Genomic DNA, 23,357 nt, shown 5'->3' with positions numbered 1-23,357 from the left:
CTGCTGCAGCAGATTCACCGGTCCACAAGTGACCAACAGAGGTAAAAAAAGGGGGTGAAACGTGGTTTAAACTGCACTGCTTAATAGAATAAATCCACAATCTAATGGCTACATATTTGGACCTTGAATCATTCAGCAGTGCACTTTAAATCCACGGTTTACCCCCTTTTTTTAACTTTGTTTACATGACAGAGCAGGATGATTGTGATCTTGCAGGCCTTTTCGGTAATGCAGATCTCCCACCCTTGCTATGTGGAAAGGAGTATACAGTCACTACTGCAATGGAACACAAAAAATGTGTCCTTTGAGGTAAAACATTTGTTTAAAAACATGCAGTGAAATGCTTTCTCTCACAGAAAGAAGCAGCTGCGATCCCATGCTGTCCTGTCTGTATACTCTCTTGTTTCCTCCCCTGCCCAGGAGCTGTGGTATGATCAGACCATGTTACTGTACGGTCACAACCATTACACAGTACACAGCAGGGGCACATTTATAAGATTATCTCAGCACCGGAACATTTTATTTAAACGCATCCAATTGTGGAAATTATTATTATTCCAAGATCTACTGATTAAAATCAACTTTGTTCGTGGGAAAACCCCTTTAATGTCTGAATAGATGAGGCAATGTTTATAGTGAGATTACCTACAGTAATACATAAAAGCTGGAGTATTACTGTAGGTATTAATTTTATTTACATAGTGCCAACATATTCCACATCACTTTACAATTAAACAGGAACATGAACAAACACTAAAGACATCACAAAGTATACACATTCACCAATTACAGGAGGAGTGAGGGTCGCTTTCAATCTATAAGGAAATAGGGAGGACACAATAGGTTGTCATGTCTAGCCCAGCCATCATTCTAATGAATAGGGCATTTCAAATAAGCTGGATGATCCGGTCATCAGCCAGGATCTGTCTTGTGTGCAGTTACCAAGTGCCCTCGGGTGCAAGGAGGATGTGGAGATGGATGAATAGGAGAGACCAGATTCTGATTAAAGTTTAGAAAGAAGGAACAGTGGAGAATTAGGTTGAGCTGATCGGCCTGTCTAAAGAGCTGTGTTTTTAAAGCATGCTTAAAATCGTAGGGGCTAGGTTTTAGTTTAAGGGAACCTGTCACCCCCAAAATCGAATGTGAGCTAAGCCCACCAGCATCAGGGGCTTATCTACAGCTTTCTGGAATGCTGTAGATAAGCCCCCGATATATCCTGAAAGATGAGAAAAAGAGTTAAGATTATACTCACCCAGGGGTGGTCCGAGTCCAATGGGTGTCGTGGTCCGGTGCGGGGCCTCCTATCTTCTTACGATGACGTCCTCTTCTTGTAGTCACGCTGCGGCTCTGGCACAGACTTACTTTGTCTGCCCTGTTGAGGGCAGTGCAAAATACTGCAGTGCGCATGCGCCGGGAAAGGTCAGAGAGGCCCAGCGCCTGCGCACTGCAGTACTCGATATTGGGGTTGACAGGTTTTGGGGTTGACAGGTTCCCTTTAAATCATCAGTGATAGTGCGTTCCAGAGAACTGGTGCAGCACGGGAGAAGTCTTTGAGATGGAATTGGGAGGTTTGGATTATCGAGCATATTAGTCTTAGATCGGTTGCGGAGCCGAGAGGACAGGATTGGTGATAGACCGAGATGAGAGAGGAAATATAGGGTGGTCCAGAGCTCTGAAGAGCTTTGTGGGTGAGAGATAAATTTGTATTGTCTTCTTGCAATGACTGGAACAAGGTGGAAAAAGGTGGAGGCATCGATGAAACTGCTCGACTGAAACACAACCCTTGCAACCCCATTCGCAAATTAAAGAAGAAAGTTTAGTTAGGAGACCGATCAGTAGAGAGTTGCAGCAGTCCAGATGAGAATGAATGAGCGCAACAGGTTTTTTTTTGCTGATGAAAAGGCGAGAAAAGGTCAGATTGTTGAGTTATTTTTAAGTTGCAGGTGACATGAGTGAGTGATTAGAAATATGGAATAAAAAGTTGTGTCCAATATGACCAAAGACAGCGAGCGTGCCGCTTGGGAGTTATGGTTAAACCACCCAAGGCAGTGTCACTATATACATTGCCTCCTCTATTCAGACATTAATTGCAGAGTTCTTTTGACATTTATATTCTGCTGATTTGCTTTTTACATTCTGTACATCTGTTTGACAGTATTGTACTTATTACTTCCCTTGATGCATTTTTTCCTTATATTTTCTATCTTCTTTGGTACTTTTTAGATATCGACCACTACTTTTTAGTTTGTTTTTATCTTGTACACTTTATATTGTGACTAATAAAGGCTTCTTTTTTATTTTAACACACACATGCTGTCATCTGTGGGTTTTCTCTTTGAATGTTGCTTGTGACTGCAACTGGGCTTATTTACACAGCCTTCTGGCTTGATGCCATTATTTCTAGGTTTAAAATGATTATTCCTGATTTAAAGGGGTTGCCCACTACTTGGCCTTCACAATCTCTATATTTCCCCCTTTAAAATAACTCTTCTGCCCACCTCAGGTGCGGACACCGTGTCTCACGGCAGTCGTGTACCAGTATGACGTCAGGCGATCCCCGTGACCAATCAGTGGCGCTTCACTTTCCGCGCCTTCGGGCATATCACATACTTTCAGGGGAAGAAAGAGAACAGCAGCGCTCTCTTCCACCGGATGAAAGTGATTGTCTGAAGGGTAGAGTGAAGAGGCCGCTGATTGGCTGCAGGGTTCATCTGACATCACACACGGTTACGTGATCGCCATTAGAGGCAGTGCAGACTCCGCTGTAATGGTGCCGACACTGGACGTGAGTATCAGTGATAAAATTTTACAAGGAGGGAAACAGACATATTGAGAAGGAGTTTTAGGTGTACAGCTTACCATTTTCTTTTAAGTGATTCCCGTGACAACACCATATTTTTACATATTATGGAAAATGACAGTTAACAAAGTCACGAAAAGGCAGGCCATGTTCACCCTCGGATTATGATCCCGGTGCTTCTGCTGACTGAAACCTCATTCAGACATCCATTTGTCACATGCAAGTTTCATCCATGTTGTTCATGGATAGAACTTGTACCTAGCATACAGGTGCTTCTCACAAAATTAGAACAACTTTTTGAGGATAATTTATTTCAGTTCTTCAATACAAAAAGTGAAACTCATATAGTCATTACAAACAGTGATGTATTTCAAGTGTTTATTTCTGTTAATGTTGATGATTATGGCTTACAGCCAATGAAAAACCCCAAAAGTCATTCTCTCAGAAAATTTAAATACTTTATAACACCAGCTTGAAATATCATTTTAAAATCCGAAATGTTGGCCTACGGAAATGTATGTTCAGTAAATGCACTAAATACTTGGTCGGGGCTCCTTTTACATCAATTACTGCATCAATGCAGCGTGGCATGGAGGCGATCAGCCTGTGGCACTGCTGAGGTGTTATGGAAGCCCAGTTTGCTTTGATAGCAGCCTTCACCTCGTCTGCATTGTTGGGTCTGGTGTCTCTCATCTTCCTTTTGATAATACCCCAAGATTCTCTATGGTGTGGAGGTCAGGCGAGTTTGCTGGCCAATCAAGCACAGTGATACTGTTGTTTTGAAACCAGGTATTGGTACTTTTGGCAGTGTTGACAGGTGCCAAGTCCTGCTGGAGAATGAAATTTCCATCTCCAGAAAGCTTGTCGTCAGAGGGAAGCATGGAGTGCTCTAAAATTTCCTGGTAGACGGCTGCACTGACTTTGGCCTTGATAAAACATAGTGGACCTACCCCAGCAGATGACATGGCTCCCCAAACCATCACTGATTGTGGAAACTTCACACTAGACCTCAAGCAGCTTGGATTGTGGCCTCTCCACTCTTCCTCCAGACTCTGGGACCTTGATTTCCAAATGAAATGCAAAATTAACTTTAATCTCAAAGCATCACCTTGGACTACTGAGCAACAGTCCAGTTCTTTTTCTCCTTGGCTCAGGTAAGACGCATCTGGCATTGTCTGATGGTCATGAGTGGCTTGACATAAGGAATGTGACACTTGTAGCACATATCCTGGATACGTCTGTGTGTGGTGGCTCTTGAAGGAATGAACTCCAGCAGCAGTCCACTCCTTGTGAATCTCCCCCAAAATTTTTGAATGGCATTTTCTTAACAATCCTTCCAAGGCTGCAGTTATCCTGGTTGCTTGTGCACCTTTTTCTACCACACTTTTTCCTTCCACTCAACTCTCTGTTAATATGCTTGGATACAGCACTCTGTGAACAGCCAGCTTCTTTAGCAATGACCTTTTGTGGCTTACCCTCTTTGTGGAGTGTGTCAGTGACTGCCTTCTGGATATCTGTCAAGTCAGCAGTCTTCCCCATGATTGTGAAGCCTACTGAAACGCTTTGACCTTTTTTAAACCGCTTAGGAAGCCTTTGCAGATGTTTTTTATTAATTATTCTAATTTACTGAGAATGCATTTTGGGCTTTCATTGTCTGTAAGCCATAATAATCAACATTAACAGAAATAAACACTTGAAATAGATCACTCTGTTTGTAATGACTACTTCCAGCAGCAGCCGGGCGATCACGGGTGCACACTACTTAAGAGTTATGAATAGTGTTGCGCGATACCGTCCGATACTTGAAAGTATCGGTATCAGAAAGTATCGGCCGATACCGGCAAAGTATCGGATCTAATCCGATACCGATACCCGATACCAATTCAAGTCAATGGGACTCAAGTATCGGACGGTATCCCTGATGGTTCCCAGGGTCTGAAGGAGAGGAAACTCTCCTTCAGGCCCTGGGATCCATATTAATGTGTAAAATAAAGAATTAAAATAAAAAATATTGATATACTCACCTCTCCGACGCAGCCTGCACCTTACTGAGGGAACCGGCAGCCTTCTTTGCTTAAAATGCGCGCGTTTACTGCCTTCCGTGACGTCACGGCTTCTGATTGGTCGCGTGCCGCCCATGTGACGGCGACGCGACCAATCACAACAAGCTGTGACGTAATTTCAGGTCCTGAATGCCTAATTCTAGGCATTCAGGATTTGAAAATTACGTCACGGCTTGTGATTGGTCGCGTCGCGGTCACATGGGTGGCACGCGACCAATCACAAGCCCTGACGTAATTTTCAAATCCTGAATGCCTAGAATTAGGCATTCAGGACCTGAAATTACGTCACGGCTTGTTGTGATTGGTCGCGTCGCGGTCACATGGGCGGCACGCGACCAATCAGAAGCCGTGACGTCACGGAAGGCAGTAAACGCGCGCATTTTAAGCAAAGAAGGCTGCCGGTTCCCTCGGTGAGGTGCAGGCTGCGTCGGAGAGGTGAGTATAGCAATATTTTTTATTTTAATTCTTTATTTTACACATTGCTATTAATCCCGATACCAATTCCCGATATCACAAAAGTATCGGATCTCGGTATCGGAATTCCGATACCTGCAAGTATCGGCCGATACCCGATACTTGCGGTATCGGAATGCTCAACACTAGTTGTGAATATTCACCTCTCACCACTCCCATAACCATGGAGAGAGGTGAATATGCATTCCTTTAATGAGCAGGGACACGTGATCGCCCTGCCGCAGGAGCTGCTGACACCGGAACCAAATGCTGTGAGGGCGTGCAGGGAAGGTAAGTAGGATTTTTTTTTTTTTTTTTTTTTAATTTATGCTTTTCGTTATGGGGCAATGCATACAAGGATAGTAATGCGGAACCATGCATACAAGGATGGGGATGAAGGGGCCATGCATACCCAGTTTATACTCAAGTCAATAAATTTTCCCAGTTTTTTTGTGGCAAAATTAGGTGTCGTGGCTTATACTCGGGTCGGCTTATACGTAAGTATATACGGTAATGAGTTTCACTTTTTGTTTTGAAGAACTGAAATAAATTTAAAACTTGGTTATAAACTTTTTGATGATACTCTAATTTTGTGTGAAGAACCTGTAGTCTATGGGGCAGTTCATTTGTCTGCATATTTTTGCACACTGAGTGGTCCGTACAAATTCACTGAGACCTGTCTGATTTTTTTTATTCGAATCTCGCCAATGCAAATTGAAAATAAAAGGAAAAAATAATGCAGCTGTCGGTTGTCAATTGAGAAACATTATTAATTTTTTTTCAAATAAAATCTTATTTTTCCCCTAAAAGCAAATCTGATATCAATCACCGCGTCGGAAGCACGTCCCGGACAACTCATACTGTGGATGGATTTATCCCACAAAGTGAAGGTTGGGAGGCAATACATATATACCAAGAACTGACCCAGTATTTGCTGCTGTTTGTTCATCCATTCTACAAATAAATGAAATAAAACATCTGAGTCTCAGAAAATGGTGGCAAAAAAGCATTTTCTTATTTAAAAAGTTCCGTAACTTTTTATTTTACTACTTTTCCTGGAAACCCTAAAAAAAATTACATACATTTGTATTGTCATTATCCTTGTCAACCTGCTGAAAAAAAATAGCATGTAAATTATACGGAATAGCAAATAGTGTTCAAAAGAAAAAAAACAATTCGTAATTAATTACAGGGTGTGTTTTGGTTTATTAAACCAACGAAAAAAAGTGATAAACAAAGTCATAAATATCCCAAGATGGAATAAATAACTACATCTCATCAGTCATAAATAAGCCCTCATACAGCTCTTTGGATGGAAAAAAGCACCAATTGTCAAACAGAAGAATTACTTTTTTTCCCCGTCCCATAGAGTTAATAGGTTAGGTATTAGGTTGTGTATTTGGCAAAGGCAGAGGTATCTGTCCAAATCGATCTATAGTTAAAAATAATTCACTTTATTAACAAATCGTTAAAATCAATCTTGATGTGGAAAAAAACAATCCATTTAGACTTTTGGAACTCTACATGCATTTTTAATGATGGTTTACTTACTGTATAATTATTAGATTATGTCCCAAAGTGCTGTCACTGACATATTACTAAGTCACTGAAAAACAAGCCCTCATACATCTGCGTCGACGAAAAAAGTAAAAAAGAAATGTTGCTTGAAATTCAAGGATGAAACAAAATTGATGTGTGGACATTATGGCCAGATGTAAGAGTAGCCCTTAGAGGTGTGTTATCAAGTTTGAAAGTTGGCTCTAATCCAACGGCTAGGGGATAACTTTCTGATCACTGAGGCTCTGACCATCGTGGCCCCACCGATCCTAAGGCTTCTGAAGAGCGCAAGCTAATTGGAGCAGAGGTCAGTCATGCGCACTGCCTCTCCATTAATTTTATATTGAAGTGCCCAAGATAAACCAAGCACGGAACTCCACAATCTCCGGCCCTCCAATTAAAAATGATTGGAGCGGTAGTACTCATGATTGACCTCTGCTCCATAGAGTTGGGGCCCTATTCTTGGTATAGGCTGTGGCCACGGCGGTGTGATGCCCAGTGATCAGAAAGTTATTCTATATCCTCCACCCTTGAGAAAACTTTTTTTTTTTCTTTTAATCAAAATAATTTTTGTTGAGCAAACTTTTACATCTTACAAAATGGTTGATAAAAATAATCATATTATACAATCCCAAACATAGAGTACAATTTTGTATCAATCATTGTTTGACTATAATACCATTCCCAATCTTCCCCACCCCCTATCGCCCTTCCCTCCCAACCTTCACACTCACTTATCTGAACTCACATTTTAATATTATACCGGGTACAGTATCTAGACTACAATTTAAGCATGAGAACCATACAGTAAGGTGTTTTCATATCTGAAATATTAGGTCTCTTTTTAGAGGTAAAGTTGAATGACATGTCTTGCCAGTACCTCTGACACCACTACTGGACATTTAATCCATGCCCCCCCCCCCCAGTGTTTACCAAATTTCGTTATGGTCCCCTTTTTGATGTATACTTTTTTTCCCATCGGAATGGTGGTATTTAAACTGCTCACAACCTCTTCCACTGACTGAACAATTCTTGCCAACCAGTGTTCAGTTATGGTCTTTCTGGTATGATACAGTATTTTGACTATGGCTAGTTGTAGTGGAGCTAAATTTCCAGTATCTCCCACATATCCCAACACACACACTTTAGGGCTGAGAGATCTTCAAAATTTAAATAACTCGAGAATTAATCTGCCGACTTCCTCCCACAGCCCAACCAGGTAAGAGTAGGGCCAGAACATATGGACCAAGTCTGCACCATCTTCCCTACAACGTGGGCAACAATTATCTGTCCTGAAGTCAACCCTATACAGCACTTTTGGAGTTCCATATACTCTGTATGAGAAATATTTTGGATCTTCTTTGGGCCGTATTTATCAATACTTTCCCTGGTGATTCTGAAATATCATCCCATTCTTTTGAAGTAATTTGACCCAAATCCCGCTCCCATCTGGGTTTAACTACAGCCATAGGGTTTCATGGGATTTTTAGTAATAAGGAGATATACATGAAGGATATAAGGCCTGTAGTATTTTTTTGCCTTTACCACAGAGTCCAACGCCCCATTCAAGGAGATGGACAAATCTAAACTCTGGTACTTGAATCAGAGTTAGATAAAAATAAAAGCCTAAAATGTGCAAAAATAACCCTCATAAATGTGATATAAGTATCTAAATCCCCTCCTTTTCCATTCCCCCAAATTTTCCAAATGGTGCAGTTCCTTCAAACGTGTTTTTGCAGATTTGGGTGTACTTGGCATATTCTCCCATTCCCAAACATTTTGTACATGCCCACCAAATTTTATGGACAAGATTTAAAGTCTGGAAGCATCCGGGCTTGGACCTAAGCCTGCATGACTCTAGTAGTTCTACTAAATTAATGTATTTTTCTGATTATAAGATGCACTTTTTCTCCCCAAATTTGAGAGGAAAAAAAGGGCGTTTCTTATAATCCGAATCTATCCTACCGGGGGGGACGCAGCTGCGGTGGAGTCGGGTCACAGGAGGCAGGGTCACTGCTACAATAGGCCGGCGGCAGCGGACTTGGGTGCTGCTGCGGGCCCAGGGCTTTCAGAAAATGTCGGTGCCTGTGAGCTGAGTTTCCTTTCCCATAGATTTTCCTGCAGCTTCTGGAAAATGACCACCTTTGGCAACAAATGTGCAGACTGAGATCTCGGAAAATCACCACAAGAAGAGGGGACTCTGCTCTCCGACGCCAACATATTTTAAGAGCCCAGGGTCTGTAGCATCGGCCCACTCCTGCCCACCTCCTAAAGTGACCCATCTCTGCTGCCGCCACTCTTAGGTGAGCTACCATTAAGGACTATAAGACACACCACTATTGATGATGATATATATATATATTTTTTTATACAATTTTGCACCCCAAAGTGTGTGGTGCATCTTACAATCTGCAAAATACGGTACCTCCCTCACACTCCCAAGAAATTTTAGCACTGGGGCTCCTGATCCCTGCACCCCCTCCAAAGCCCATCATCCAAAAATGTTACGGTGAGAGGCTAGAAAATAACTCCAAGTTTGTGGCAAGGCCAAATTCCCCCTATTTTTGGGCAGCTGTAGTTTCTCTAACTTTGTTTGAAAAAGGGGTATACCCAGAATAAAGTCCCTAAAATTGTTATGCATCTTCCTAAACCAATATTTGTGAATCCAAACTGGATAATTATGCAGTTCTTAATGAATGCTAGGCAATAGGAACATTTTGATAAGATTCATCCTCAAGGCTGAGCGTGCAAGTTTCCCCCATGCTTCAACTTAATTTCTTGACCTAATTACCAATGGACTCCGGTTTAGAGGGATGTAATCATTTGTTTCTATTGTAATATATATGCAGAGATATTTAAATTTTGAGACTACTGGGACTGTGAAAGATTTAGTTGGTATGAAGATGTCTAGTGATGAGCGAGTATACTCGTTGCTCGGGTTTTCCCCAGCATGCTCGGGTGGTCTCCGAGTATTTGTTAGTGTTCGGAGATTTAGTTTTCATCACCTCAGCTGAATGATTTACAGCTAGTAGCCAGGCTGAGGTGATGAAAACTAAATCTCCGAACACTAACAAATACTCGGAGACCACCCGAGCATGCTGGGGAAAACCCGAGCAACGAGTATACTCGCTCATCACTAGTCTTTATCATCCAAGGGAGGCAGCGCAGACTTCCCAGAAGGCCCCAAATCTCTCTATAGATCCCATTATAATTGGAAGTGAAATGTTTAATTTTTAAAAACCCTCTGTCCCATTATGTTGACTAATAATACAAGCCAACGCCTCAATTGCTATAGCAAAAAGTAAGGGTGACAGTGGGCAGCCCTGTCTTGTTTCCAGAAACCTCGCCAATTGCTCATATTTTAGTTGTTGTTGCTTTATACTTCAGCATAACACATTTTATAAAGTTTGGGGTGAACCCTTTTTTTCTTTAACACAGCCCAAATATAACCCTATCAAATGCTTTGGTGGCATCTAAACATAAGACTCCCTTCCAACTATGATCAATCCACCTGTGTCGCTTGCAAATTTTAAAAAAGCCTATGTAGGTTTATGGCATAAATCCAACCTAATCAGGATGAATTAATGATTCAGTAACCTTATTCATCCTAAAGCCCAGGATTTTAGCCAATGTCTTAACATTGGCATAGAGAGAGAGCCTGTAAGAGTCAAGTATTTCTTTATCTTTTCCATCCTTGGGCAGAACAACTATTACTACCTCAAATAACGAGTAACACAGCTGATAAACACATTATTAATAATTTTCACGTAGCTCTGTAATATCTCTAACTCAAAATATTTATAGATTTCTTTCTGAAGGCCATCCAATCCAGTGGCCTTATCATTATCCATATTCCAAACAACCTGGTTGTAATGCCTGCTGCAGTGCAGTAGCACAAAACCTCCACCAGGGGATGCTGGTGAAGGAAAATAAATACACTCACAGAGAAACCACAGAACAGCAGGCAGTAGCCACTAGGTGGCGGAAGAGTCGTCAGAAAAGCTGGGTCAGCAACAGAGAGGGAAAACAAAGTACCAGAGGTCACAGCAATACACGTGATCCGAAACAAGCCAAAGAAGTCAGAGCCGGAAGACAATCAAACCAGTCAGGGGACAAGCTGAGTCAAATACCAGGAGGTCACAACACAGAGAGCGAGTACTACTACGAGCGAAGTCACAGGGGAAAACGGGAACGGGACCTAGGTAAACGGGCAGAGGCCAGAGACTGAAACTATAATGGACACCACTTGCAGGTAACAGCGGACTGAAATAGCCAGACAGATACCAAAATGAGGCAGGGAAGATTAACCCCCGCATGACTGTCCCGAGGAGAGAGTAATCAGAAACAAACCCCCGGACTGGATCATGACACTGGCTAACGTCTTTCAAGGAAATTGGCTGATCTAAAAAATAAACTCGATCTGTATCCTCCAGACAAGAGTTATTCCCAAGACATAATCCAACAAATTATCTTGCGAGTTATTGACCTTAGACGAATATACTGGTGCTTTTCAGAAACTTAGAATATTTAAAAAAATTAATTTATTTCAGTTCAATACAAAAAGTGAAGCTCATACATTATATAGTTATTAGAAACAGTGATCCATTTCAAGTGTTTATTTCTGTTAATGTTGATGATTATGGCTTACAGCCAATGAAAACCCAATAGCCATTATCTCAGTAAATTAGAATACTTTATAACACCAGCTTGAAATATGATTTTAAAATCCAAAATGTTGGCCTACTGTAATGTATGTTCAGTAAATGCACTCAATACTTGGTCGGGGCTGCTTTTGCATCAATTACTGCATCAATGCAGCGTGGCATGGAGGCGATCAGCCTGTGGCACTGCTGAGGGGTTATGGAAGCCCAGGTTGCTTTGATAGCAGCCTTCAGCTCGTCTGCATTGTTGGGTCTGATGTCTCTCATCTTCCTCTTGACATTACTTCATAGATTCTCTATGAGGTTAAGGTCAGGCGAGTTTGCTGGCCAATCAAGCACAGTGATACTGTTGTTTTTACACCAGGTATTGGTACTTTTGGCAGTGTGGACAGGTGCCAAGTCCTGCTGGAGAATGGCATTTCCATCTCCAAAATTTTTCATCTAAAAACAACACCTTGGGCCACTGAGCAACAGTCCATTTCTTTTTCTCCTTGGCCCAGGTAAGACGGTTCTGGCATTGTCTATTGGTCATGAGTGGCTTGACACAAGGAATGCGACACTTGTAGCCCATGTCCTGGATACATCTGTGTGTTTGGTGGCTCTTGAAGCAATGACTCCAGCAGCAGACTACTCCTTGTGAATCTCCCCCAAATTTTACAATGGCCTTTTCTTGACAATCCTTTCAAGGCTTCAGTTATCCTGGTTGCTTGTGCACCTTTTTCTACCACACTTTTTCTTTCCACTCAACTTTCCATTAATATGCTTGGATACAGCACTCTGTGAACAGCCAGCTTCTTTAGGAATGACCTTTTTTGGCTTACCCTCCTTGTAGAGTGTGTCAGTGACTGCCTTCTGGATATCTGTCAAGTCAGCAGTCTTTCATGATTGTTGAGCCTACTGAAACAGACTAAGGGACCTTTTTACACACTTATGAAGCCTTTGCAGGTGTTTTTTGTTAATAATTCTAATTTACTGAAATGACTTTTGGCTTTTCATTGGCTGTAAGCCATAATCATCAACATAAACAGAAATAAACACTTGAAATAGATCACTCTGTTTGTAATGACTTTACATAGTTTCACTTTTTGTATTAAAGAACTGCTATAAATTAACTTTGATGATCTTCTTCTAATTTTGTGAGAAGCACCTGTAGATTAGAATAGAAACTATGTAAGACCTTTAGTGTATCCGGGGTCTTGATGGCCATATTACCCTCTACATCCCTCCTGACGACCATATTAACCTCTACCTCCCTCAATTGATATAAAAAAAGCATTTTCCTTTTGGGCTAGAGCCTTCTTTGCAAGTAACCGACCCATGGTCTCTCCCTCCTTATAGAATTGCTGATTAAAACCATAGATATATTATCGGCCTAGTCTAGTAGGAATGCCCACAGCTGTTTTTGCGATTTCTTCCACTGTGATAGATTTTCAGGGCTATTATTTTGAATAAGCTGCAATTCAATATCCCCATACTGTTTTCCCGATCTACCCCCTATTTTGTGTGGTATCCTTAAAACATTTTTTATCTTATCAGGCCCCTCAGGAAGGCCTTAATTTTATCCCATGCCATGCTTGTGTGTGCCGACCTCAAATTAGTGGAAAAGAGTTCCGGTAGTTGCACACATTGTTACAGTCAATAATTTTCAGACGATAGATTAAGCCTCCACTCCTGAGAGAACCTAGACCTCATCGGATCCACCTGTAACCATAGGGGAGAGTGATCTAATAACGACGTTGGAGAATCTAATATATAAAGCTGAATGTGTGTGTGTATGTGTGCATGTCCGGGATTGGCATCTGCACCGTCGCAGCTACAGCCACAAAATTTTGCACAGTCACACGTCTGGACCCCGAGAGCGTCATAGGCTATGTTGTGAGGCGAAATTTTACCCCGCACGTTCCAATTCACCAAACAATTTTGCCCCTATCTACATAATGGGGAAAAAGTGAAAGGAAAAGTGTTGGAGGCAAATTGACAGCTGCCAGATGTGAACAAGGGGGACTTAAAGAGTGAGAGCGATGGCACCAAAGAATATATACCGTACAGTTGCTAAGGTGGGGCCCCGACATGGGATACTCACCACACACGGGGATATGAACACACACAAAATGCGCCACACACTACCACGTGCTTGAACACATATACCACCCTCAGCACACATTTCACCACACATACACCAACCTCGCCACATAAAAGTCTAAACACAAAAGTCGCCACTCAAAGCTCGCCACGTGCAAAATTCGCCACATGCAAAACTTGGCTCACGCAAAACTCGCCACACGTGGAAAACTCACCTCATGGAAAACTCGCCACACGCAAAACTTGCACACGTGGAAAAATTGCCACATGCACAAAAGTTGCAACACATGCGAAAGTTGCCTCACACAAAACTTGCGCATACTCAAAACGTACCACAAATGTACCATACAGTTATATGAAAAAGTTTGGGCACCCCTGTTAATCTTAAGCTTAATGTTTTATAAAAATTGGTTTTTTTGCAACAGCTATTTCAGTTTCATATATCTAATAACTGTTGGACACAGTAATGTTTCTGCCTTGAAATGAGGTTTATTGTACTAACAGAAAATGTGCAATTTGCATTCAAACAAAATTTGACAGGTGCATAAGTATGGGCACCCTTATCATTTTTCATGTTTTAAATACTCCTACCTACTTTTTACTGACATACTAAAGCACTTTTTTTTTTTTTGTAACCTCATTGAGCTTTGAACTTCATAGCCAGGTGTATGCAATCATGAGAAAAGCTACTTAAGGTGGCCACTTGCAAGTTGTTCTCCTGTTTGAATCTCCTCTGAAGAGTGGCATCATGGGCTCCTCAAAACAACTGTCAAATGATCTGAAAACAAAGATTCAACATAGTTGTTCAAGGGAAGGATACAAAAAGCTGTCTCAGAGATTTAACCTGTCAATTTCCACTGTGAGGAACATAGTAAGGAAATGGAAGAACACAGGTACAGTTCTTGTTAAGGCCAGAAGTGGCAGGCCAAGAAAAACATCAGAAAGGCAGAGAAGAAGAATGGTGAGATCAGTCAAGGACAATCCTCAGACCACCTCCGGAGAGCTGCAGCATCAACTTGCTGCAGATGGTGTCACTGTGCATCGGTCAACTATACAACGCACTTTGCACAAGGAGAAGCTGTATGGGAGAGTGATGCGAAAGAAGCCGTTTCTGCAAGCACGCCACAAACCGAGTCTGCTGAGGTATGCAAAAGCACATTTGGAGAAGCCAACTTCTTTTTGGAAGAAGGTCCTGTGGACTGATGAAACCAAGATTGAGTTGTTTGGTCATACAAAAAGGCGTTATGCATGGCGGCAAAATAACACAGCATTGCAAGAAAAACACTTGCTACCCACAGTAAAATTTGGTGGAGGTTCCATCATGCTTTGGGGCTGTGTGGCCAATGCCGGGAATCTTGTTAAAGTTGAGGGACGCATGGATTCCTCTCAGTATCAGCAGATTCTTGATAATAATTTTCATGAATCAGTGACAAAGTTGAAGTTACGCAGGGGATGGATCTTTCAGCAAGACAATGATCCAAAACACCGCTCCAAATCTACTCAGGCATTCATGCAGAGGAACAATTACACTGTTCTGGAATGGCCATCCCAGTCCCCAGACCTGAATATCATTGAACATCTGTAGGATCATTTGAAGAGGGCTGTCCATGCTCGGCGACCATCAAACTTAACTGAACTGGAATTGTTTTGTAAAGAGGAATGGTCAAAAATACCTTCATCCAGGAACTTATTAAAAGCTACAGGAAGCGACTAGAGGCTGTTATTTTTGCAAAAGGAGGATCTACCAAATATTACTGTCACTTTTCTGGTGAGGTGCCCATACTTATGCACCTGTCAAATTTTGTTTGATTGCAGATTGCACATTTTCTGTTAGTACAATAAACCTCATTTCAAGGCAGAAACATTACTGTGTCCAACAGTTATTAGATATATGAAACTGAAATAGCTGTTGCAAAAAAAAACAACTATTTTTATAAAACATTAAGCTTAAGATTAATAGGGGTGCCCAAACTTTTTCATATAACTGTATAGGAAATCCGGCAGCTGTCAGTCACATGACCTTTCTATTATGTGTATGTGTGAGCTATTATATACTGCCAGGGGGGAGGGTTTCCTGTTGGCTGGGGATTTATCAGGCTGCCAATTTAGCTTACAAATACTGAGTTAAAAATACTGACCACATAACGTGTGAACGAGGTCTAATACAGGAGGAGATGACACACAGATATTTACTATATACAGGAGGAGATGACATACAGGTACATACTATATACAGGAGGAGATGACATACAGGTACATACTATATACAGGGGAGATGACACACAGGTACATACTATATATAGGAGCAGATAACACACAGGTAAATACTATATACAGGGGAGATGACACACAGGTACATACTATATACAGGAGGAGATGACACACAGGTATATACTAAATACAGGAGGAGATGACACAGGTAGATACTATGTACTGGGGAGATGACACAGGTGCATACTATATATAGGAGCAGATAACACACAGGTAAATACTATATACAGGAGGAGATGACATAGAGGTATACTATATACAGGAGGAGATGACATAGTTATATATTACATACAGGAGGAAATGACACAGGTATATACTATATACAGGAGGAGATGACATACAGGTATATACTATATAAAAGAGGAGATGACACAAGTATATACAGGAGGAGATGACATACAGCAGGTATATACTATTTACAGGGGAGATGACATACAGGCATATACTATATACAGGAGGAGATGACATACAGGTATATACTATATACAGGAGGAGATGACATAGAGGTATATACTATATACAGGAGGAGATGACATACAGGTATATACTATATAAAAGAGGAGATGACACAAGTATATACAGGAGGAGATGACATACAGCAGGTATATACTATTTACAGGGGAGATGACATACAGGTATATACTATATACAGGAGATGACATACAGGTGTATACTTTATAAGGGAGATGACAAACATGTATATACTGAGGTGAAAATGAGAGGTGTGAGGTGAAAATGAAAAGGTGTGAGGTGAAAATAGTGGAGTGATCAGAAAATGATAGATGTGAGGTCGAAATGACAGGTGTTAGGGGGAATGAGAGGAGTGAGGGGGAAAATGAGAGGAGTGAGGGGGAAAATGAGAGAAGTGAGGTGCTAAATGAGAGGCCTGATGGGAATATAAGAGAAGTGAGGTGCTATAACTTGCCTACTGATATTTACTATACCCAGGCAACGCCAGTCTCTTCAGCTAGTATTCTATATTAACGAGCCCTGGAATCATAGAAGTATTATGTAGTACCAAATCAGTTCTTGAAAAAGATGCTTCACAATAAAAAAATACTTGAAATAAAATATTCTGTATTGTTTGTCTCCTACATAGAGCCCGCCACACCAAAAATAAACCATAAAACTTGCACTGATGCGCCATTATTAGTGATAAGCTAACGTGCTCTGATAAGGCGTTATCCGAGCATGCTCAGGTACTAACAGAGTGCCTCCGGCGTGCTCGAATAATATGTTCGAGTCCCTGCGGCTGCATGTCTCGCTGCTATTTGACAGCAGCAACACATGCAATCATGCATTTGTTAGGCAATCCGTGCATGTGTTGATGATGCAGCCACGGGGACTCGAACATATTTTTCGAGCACGCCGAAGACACTCTGTTAACACCTGAGTATGCTCAGATAACACCTTATCGAAGCACGTTCTCATCACTAGTCATTAAACATCACACTATTTCTTGCACCTTCCACATTTAATCTGTCAGGATGGAAGCACATGTGGCATAGACTTTACTTTCCCCACATTTTAATCACCAAACAAAGTGTTCTCAAGAATGTGATAAGGGAAAAATTTAGGCACCAGAATTGTGATTTCTTGGCTGCCACAATGCCCCACAAAAAATGCGGAAAGATGCAATCAGAATATCGTATGTAAACCAAAACTTGTCAATAAAAACATCAGCTCAGGGCACACAAAAATCAAGCCCTAACGCATCCACGTTTACCAAAAATGGAAAACATTACGAGTCTAAAAGAGATGGCAACTCAAGCAAAATTTCCAAATTTGCTTTGACCACTTTAAAAAAAAAAAAAAAAGTTATTCCTGCTCGATATGACCATAATAGTACTGACCTGGGAATCATGTCGCCAGGTAATTTTTAATGGATAATGAACTCTGTAACAACAAAACCCTGAAAACTGTCAAAAATGTGTTTGTTTGTTTTTTTTTTTTTTGTTTTTTTTTCCGGAAGGGTAAAATCTTACCGCTTTTCAGGCTAAGAGACTGAAAGAGAAATGCTGTCCTTTGTAATGATGATGGCACGTGGTCTCATGACTCTTATGTATTGGATAAGTATTATCGCACAGAAGGGAATGTCTGATGGCAATCTCGCCATAGTATAAGCCTGGTGCAGTTGTGTCCTCTGCTCTGTTGTGTGTTAGAAGACCAGGAAAGAATGATGTCCTGCTTTTATATAGCCACATTAACTAGTTCTACCAAGTTCCTGGTCATTAAGAAAACGTCCTATACTCGTGGTGAGAAAGGAAGTGTTGGCGAGCCAGGCTCGACCATGCTGAGTAACCTGGCGGAAGCTTGTCACACACTTCCTGATTTGCTTTCCTTAGCGCTGTGTTTTTTTTCTAATTTGGTCTGTTTAATGTCAGCGCCTGTTGCCGTGGTTACATGTTCTTACAGTTTCTTCCGTGAGTCATTATTTGCCTCCTATTCAAGTGACTTTTTATGCAGATGAAATTCCAGAAAGCTGCCGAGCATTGAGACCCCGTTCTGGCGCACAGCTCTAGCTCTGGCGCCGTGACCTTTCTGTAGCAGATTCCTATACAGTTCGCTGTCTGCTATGAATGCGACCTTTCATAAATATTAAATCCTTTAACTTTGCTTTTTTAAATTATTCAATCCTTTTGTTAATTATAATTACTATTATTTGCTGATACTTCCTGTATTTTACAAATTCCTTATTGTTTGGAACCCAATTTCTTATTTTTGTTGCCCAAATTATCCATAATTTTAACAAACCAGATTTTGGTACTTATTGGAGTAGTCTAGCCTCAGCAACAACTTACCAGTCTGCATGGATGTCGTAAAAATAACAAAATTGGGTCTACTCCTCTGCTGTCACCCCTGTGTGGATCCAGTGCAAGTTGCTGTGGTGGTCTGCTCTGGGGACAGAAGCAATGATGTTCCTTTCTTAATCATCTGACTGCTTAGGCCTGTGATTGTCTGCAGCAGTCAGCTGCCTGGAAGGGTGCTTTAAAGATCCATGTTTGATGACGCTCTGTTCCCATCACCTAACCACTGTAGAAAAAGCTAATTAGTTCCCGAGCAGTCAGATGACTAACGAATGGGACAGCATTGCTTACGGTCTCGGCACAGGCCACCAGAATGAACTGCTCTGGGTCCAAGGACATACTTCCGATTTTGTTATATTTAAGGCTATGTGCACACGTTGCGGATTTACTGCGGATCCGCAGCGTTTTTTTCCGCGCAGAAACGCTGCAGATCCGCAAGTGATTTCCATTGACAGTACAATGTAAATCAATGGAAAAAAAAATTGCTGTGCTAATGGTGTGGAAAATTCCACACATAAAACGCTGCGGATCTAAAGAAGGAGCATGTCATTTATTTGTGTGGATCTGCAGCGTTTTTGTACCCATTCCATTATAGAAATCCGCAGGGGTAAAACCGCATGAAATCCGCACAAAAGCCACATAAAAAAGCATAAAATCCACATAAAAAAACGCATCAAATCCCAACCTGCGTGTCCCTCCAAGAGATGCAGAATCCGCACAAAAAATTCCAGCGGCAAATCTGCAACGTGTGCACATAGCCTAAGCCATCCGGTACGCTTCTTTGAGGATAGACAGCACCCCTTTTTAATGTAGATATGTGATTATTTGGGCTTGCCTGTATCACTTTGAATCCATGTGCATTGCGGGTCAAGGTCAGATTTTTGTCTAAACAGTATCTGACATTTTAGATGCTGCTTTTGCTTTTCTTCTTTAAATGAGTGATGTCTGAGCAGAGATACAGTAATCCAGTTATTGCTAAAATGGTCACTTTATGTGCAAATAAAGAGGAAAATACGGTGCTTGAAATTGCAATAGTTTGCTTTATGCCTTTTGCAGCTTTTTCTAACAATCTGATGCAATTCTGTAATGTTTCAAGTAATTGTTAATAAGTATTACTTGTGCTACTGTTTTACAGGAGCGAGAGTAAATGCCAAAGACAGCAAATGGTTAACGCCTCTGCATAGAGCTGTTGCCCCCTGTAGTGAGGTAAGTGTGAAGAGATGCCAAACATTGCATACAAAACTCCTCACATCTCCAGGTGTGTGTGTACTGTCTATGTATAATATATGTATGTATATGTATATGTATCCATATTTATATAGATACTCATGTATATATTTATTATGCTTTGCTTATATGGCGCGATCTTATTCCGCAGCTCTTTACATCCATTATCATCACTGTCCCCAATGGGGCTCACACAATCTATCATATATTACATTCTAATATATATTTATATTTATTACGGTATATTATATTATAATGTATTATATTATATTCTCAAGTGCATATATGTGTATGTGTGTATGTATAGAACAATCCCTTTTAATGTCCCCCAAGGTGACTAGTAAAATGGAAAAAAAAATAAAACAAAAACAAACCATGCATACCACCAGGACTGGCGCCACTCTTCATACTGTTTACCCCAGCGATCTTGTCACATTATTCGTTTAGACAAGTGTTGCAGTTGCTGATCTGCAGCGCTCACATGATCTAATGTCACAAGATCCCCAAGGGTTCACGTGGCGAGGGGAGTCTGTTTTATATATACGGTAACAGTGAGTCATTTCTCAAACCTAGAAAAGTCCAAAATAAATCATTGAGGTCTTTCTTATGAATTCTCTTATAATGCTTGAAATTGTGGGGAGAAAAAATGCAGATTTTGCAAATAATCAAAAAGAACCAAACACTTGCGTTACACCATACAGCGAACCAGGGATATATTTTTTTTTTTAAATTACTCCTACATAATACAAACATGACCAAAACACTTGTAATGAGATGTATTTTCTGTTCTTTAGTGTCCATTTCCCCATTCATAGTTTTGCTTCCTTTTCTGCCTGGATGGTTTTCACACTTTTGACAAAAAGTAAAAAGTTAAAAAAGTCAAAGAAAATCCATATTCTCACTCTTCTCGATATATGCAAGAAACCATCAGTGTAAAAATACAGCCCTAGACTTAACACAAGTTGGTGCTTTTATGCCGTCTTGTATCAAAATGTAGCCGTTTGTAAAAAAAATGCATACAGCCATATTTGTGTCTGTACGTCTCTATTCGCACTTTGTTTTTGCTGCTTCTTTTCCGCAGGCAAAACCTGCTCTCTTGGCAGTAAAGAAGCTGCTGACAAAAATCAGATGTTACTGCGTTTTTATTGTCTCTTTTGCATGCTGATAAAGTTTAGTGCACGCCCAAAAAATGATGATGCAACTTTGTTTTGCTGCATTTTCGCACTTGCTCATTGCTTTCTATGGGTGTAAAAATGCTGAAAGAAGTGACATGCTGCAGTTTTCAAAAACGCAGCAGTTTTCCAATTCAGTCAAGAACAAAAACCCAATTGATATGCATGAGATTTCTGAAATCTCATAGCTTTTGCTGATGCTGTAAAACGCAGCTTAAAATTTGCTGCAAAAATGCAGTGTGTGAACATAATTTCATTCTGACTGAAGGATGGCGCCGGTGAATCCCACCGCTGCCATCACATGTGAAAAAACCCCCACACCTCTCCGCCACGCCTTACGTCACTATTGCGTCTGGGGGCTCACATAGTACTCTTTTCATTTGCATCATGTGACGTTCCACACCCCCTGTGGATACACAAGGTCAGCTTGGCACAGTTTTACACAGGCACCCCCTGTCCATATTGGCCCTTGGAGGCACTGGGAGTGAGGCAGGTTGGCCCATTCAGCCGCTGACATGGCACCACAGTCACAACCCTAACAGGCTGAGACCCCTTCACTAGCACCAGTTAAACATAGTGCTGCCAACCCGCTAGGACTGCCACCAGTCCCTTGTTAGGGTACCGTCACACAGTGCAATTTTGATCGCTACAACGGCACGATTCGTGACGTTCCAGCGATGCATTTACGATATCGCTGTGTCTGACACGCTACTGCGATCCGGATCCCCGCTGAGAATCGTACGTCGTAGCAGATCGTTTGAAACTTTCTTTCGTCGTCTAGTGTCCCGCTGTGGCGGCATGATCGCAGCGTGTGACACAGGTTGTATACGATGTGCGCACAGTAACCAACGGCTTCTACATCGCAAATACGTCATGAAATTATCGCTCCAGCGCCGTGTATTGCAACGTGTGACCGCAGTATACGACGCTGGAGCGATACTTATACGACGCTGTAACGTCACGAATCGTGCCGTCGTAGCGATGAAAATGGCACTGTGTGACGGTACCCTTAGATATAAGCCTGGCCCATTAATGGGATTATATTGGGCCAGAAACCAGCCCCAGTTGCATGGAAAGTTTAGCTAAATGTGGATTTGTGGCTCAAGATAAAAGAACAACCCAAGGTTTAAATTATGTATTTAATTGCCTTAAGGGCACACCAGACAAAAAGCTAAAATACACAATGGTTATGCATATACAATGGTCAGATGTGCAAATAGTGGGTAGTGCAAGGTATGTAGAAGATAAGTCAGTTACCAATTAGATGAAAGGCCTGGCTTGTGGGGGACGGGCTACCACATGGGACACTGGTGGTCTCCTCTGTTCCTTGACTTCTCCCCACAGGATATGTAGTCGCAACCTCCTTAGAGAAAAGCAATAGACCATGCTTTATTCGAGCATTTGACCCATTAGCGTCACTTCCCTCTTGCTCCCTTGGGCTGAAACTAATCCTCTCCCCTTAACTCTAATGGCTAACAACTCCAAACCTAAGATGGATCCTAACTCCTTTAATGGACGGTCCTAGGGAGGCGGTTTTAGTGCCATTAGATCTGGCCTGGCCCCTGCTACATTTTGAGACTAAACATGTCTTTGCTACATGGCTCCTACTAGCCATTATGCATATCGCCCCACCCTGGGGTGCTAGAATGGATTGATACCCTGGAAGGCGTTCTCCCTGTTCTGGGGATCTCAGAAATATACAATATGTATGGCTAGGACATATATTATCTCCATAACTGCTTATGGAAGAATGTTTCTAAAATGTTCTAGAAGCTTTCTTTGATAGCTTTGATTCAGCATGACTCTATATTGCAAGCAAGCTTTTGTCCTGAGCTTAACTGGCAAAAGGTGTGATATCTTTCACTCACAGCCTTTTAAAGCTTCACCACTAGCTGAGCTAGGGGCCATCTTTCTCCTTGAGGCTTTGAGAATGCTGCACAACCTGTTGAACCAAGTTTCCTGTCCCTGCTGCAGAAAGAAAGGGGAGTTTATAATCCCATGCCAAATAGGATAAAAATGATGGACATGAAATTATATTTCCAACATTCTTCACACTGACCCTAGCAGAGCCTGAAAATTACACCACCACCTAGAAATAAAAGTTCAAGATGTGCCGAATTCATACATGTCACTTCTGTCTGCATGCACGTCATTTCAAGAACTTAGGTGACTAGAAATGTCTGCTATTCAAATGCTATAAATCTTCATGTCTGGAAGCCAACATGAGGCCTGAGGCACAGGGGATTGTTAGCTTCTTACTCGTT

The 23,357-nt window shown here is 41.4% G+C and overlaps 1 protein-coding gene across 2 annotated transcripts in view; it reads left to right on the top strand.

Annotated features, from left to right (window-relative positions):
* ANKRD28 (ankyrin repeat domain 28) overlaps positions 1-23,357 on the top strand; it is a 187,335-nt gene that overhangs the window by 104,591 nt on the left and 59,387 nt on the right. For both annotated transcript variants that reach the window (XM_077268856.1, XM_077268855.1), the window contains exon 4: positions 19,830-19,900. In XM_077268856.1, the coding sequence (XP_077124971.1) occupies positions 19,830-19,900 (71 nt within the window). The remainder of the gene's footprint in view (positions 1-19,829; positions 19,901-23,357) is intronic.

This window comes from Ranitomeya variabilis, chromosome 6, assembly GCF_051348905.1.
Source record: "Ranitomeya variabilis isolate aRanVar5 chromosome 6, aRanVar5.hap1, whole genome shotgun sequence".
In the NCBI taxonomy this organism is placed as follows: Eukaryota; Metazoa; Chordata; class Amphibia; order Anura; family Dendrobatidae; genus Ranitomeya; species Ranitomeya variabilis.
This window is presented reverse-complemented; position numbering and strand designations above follow the sequence as displayed.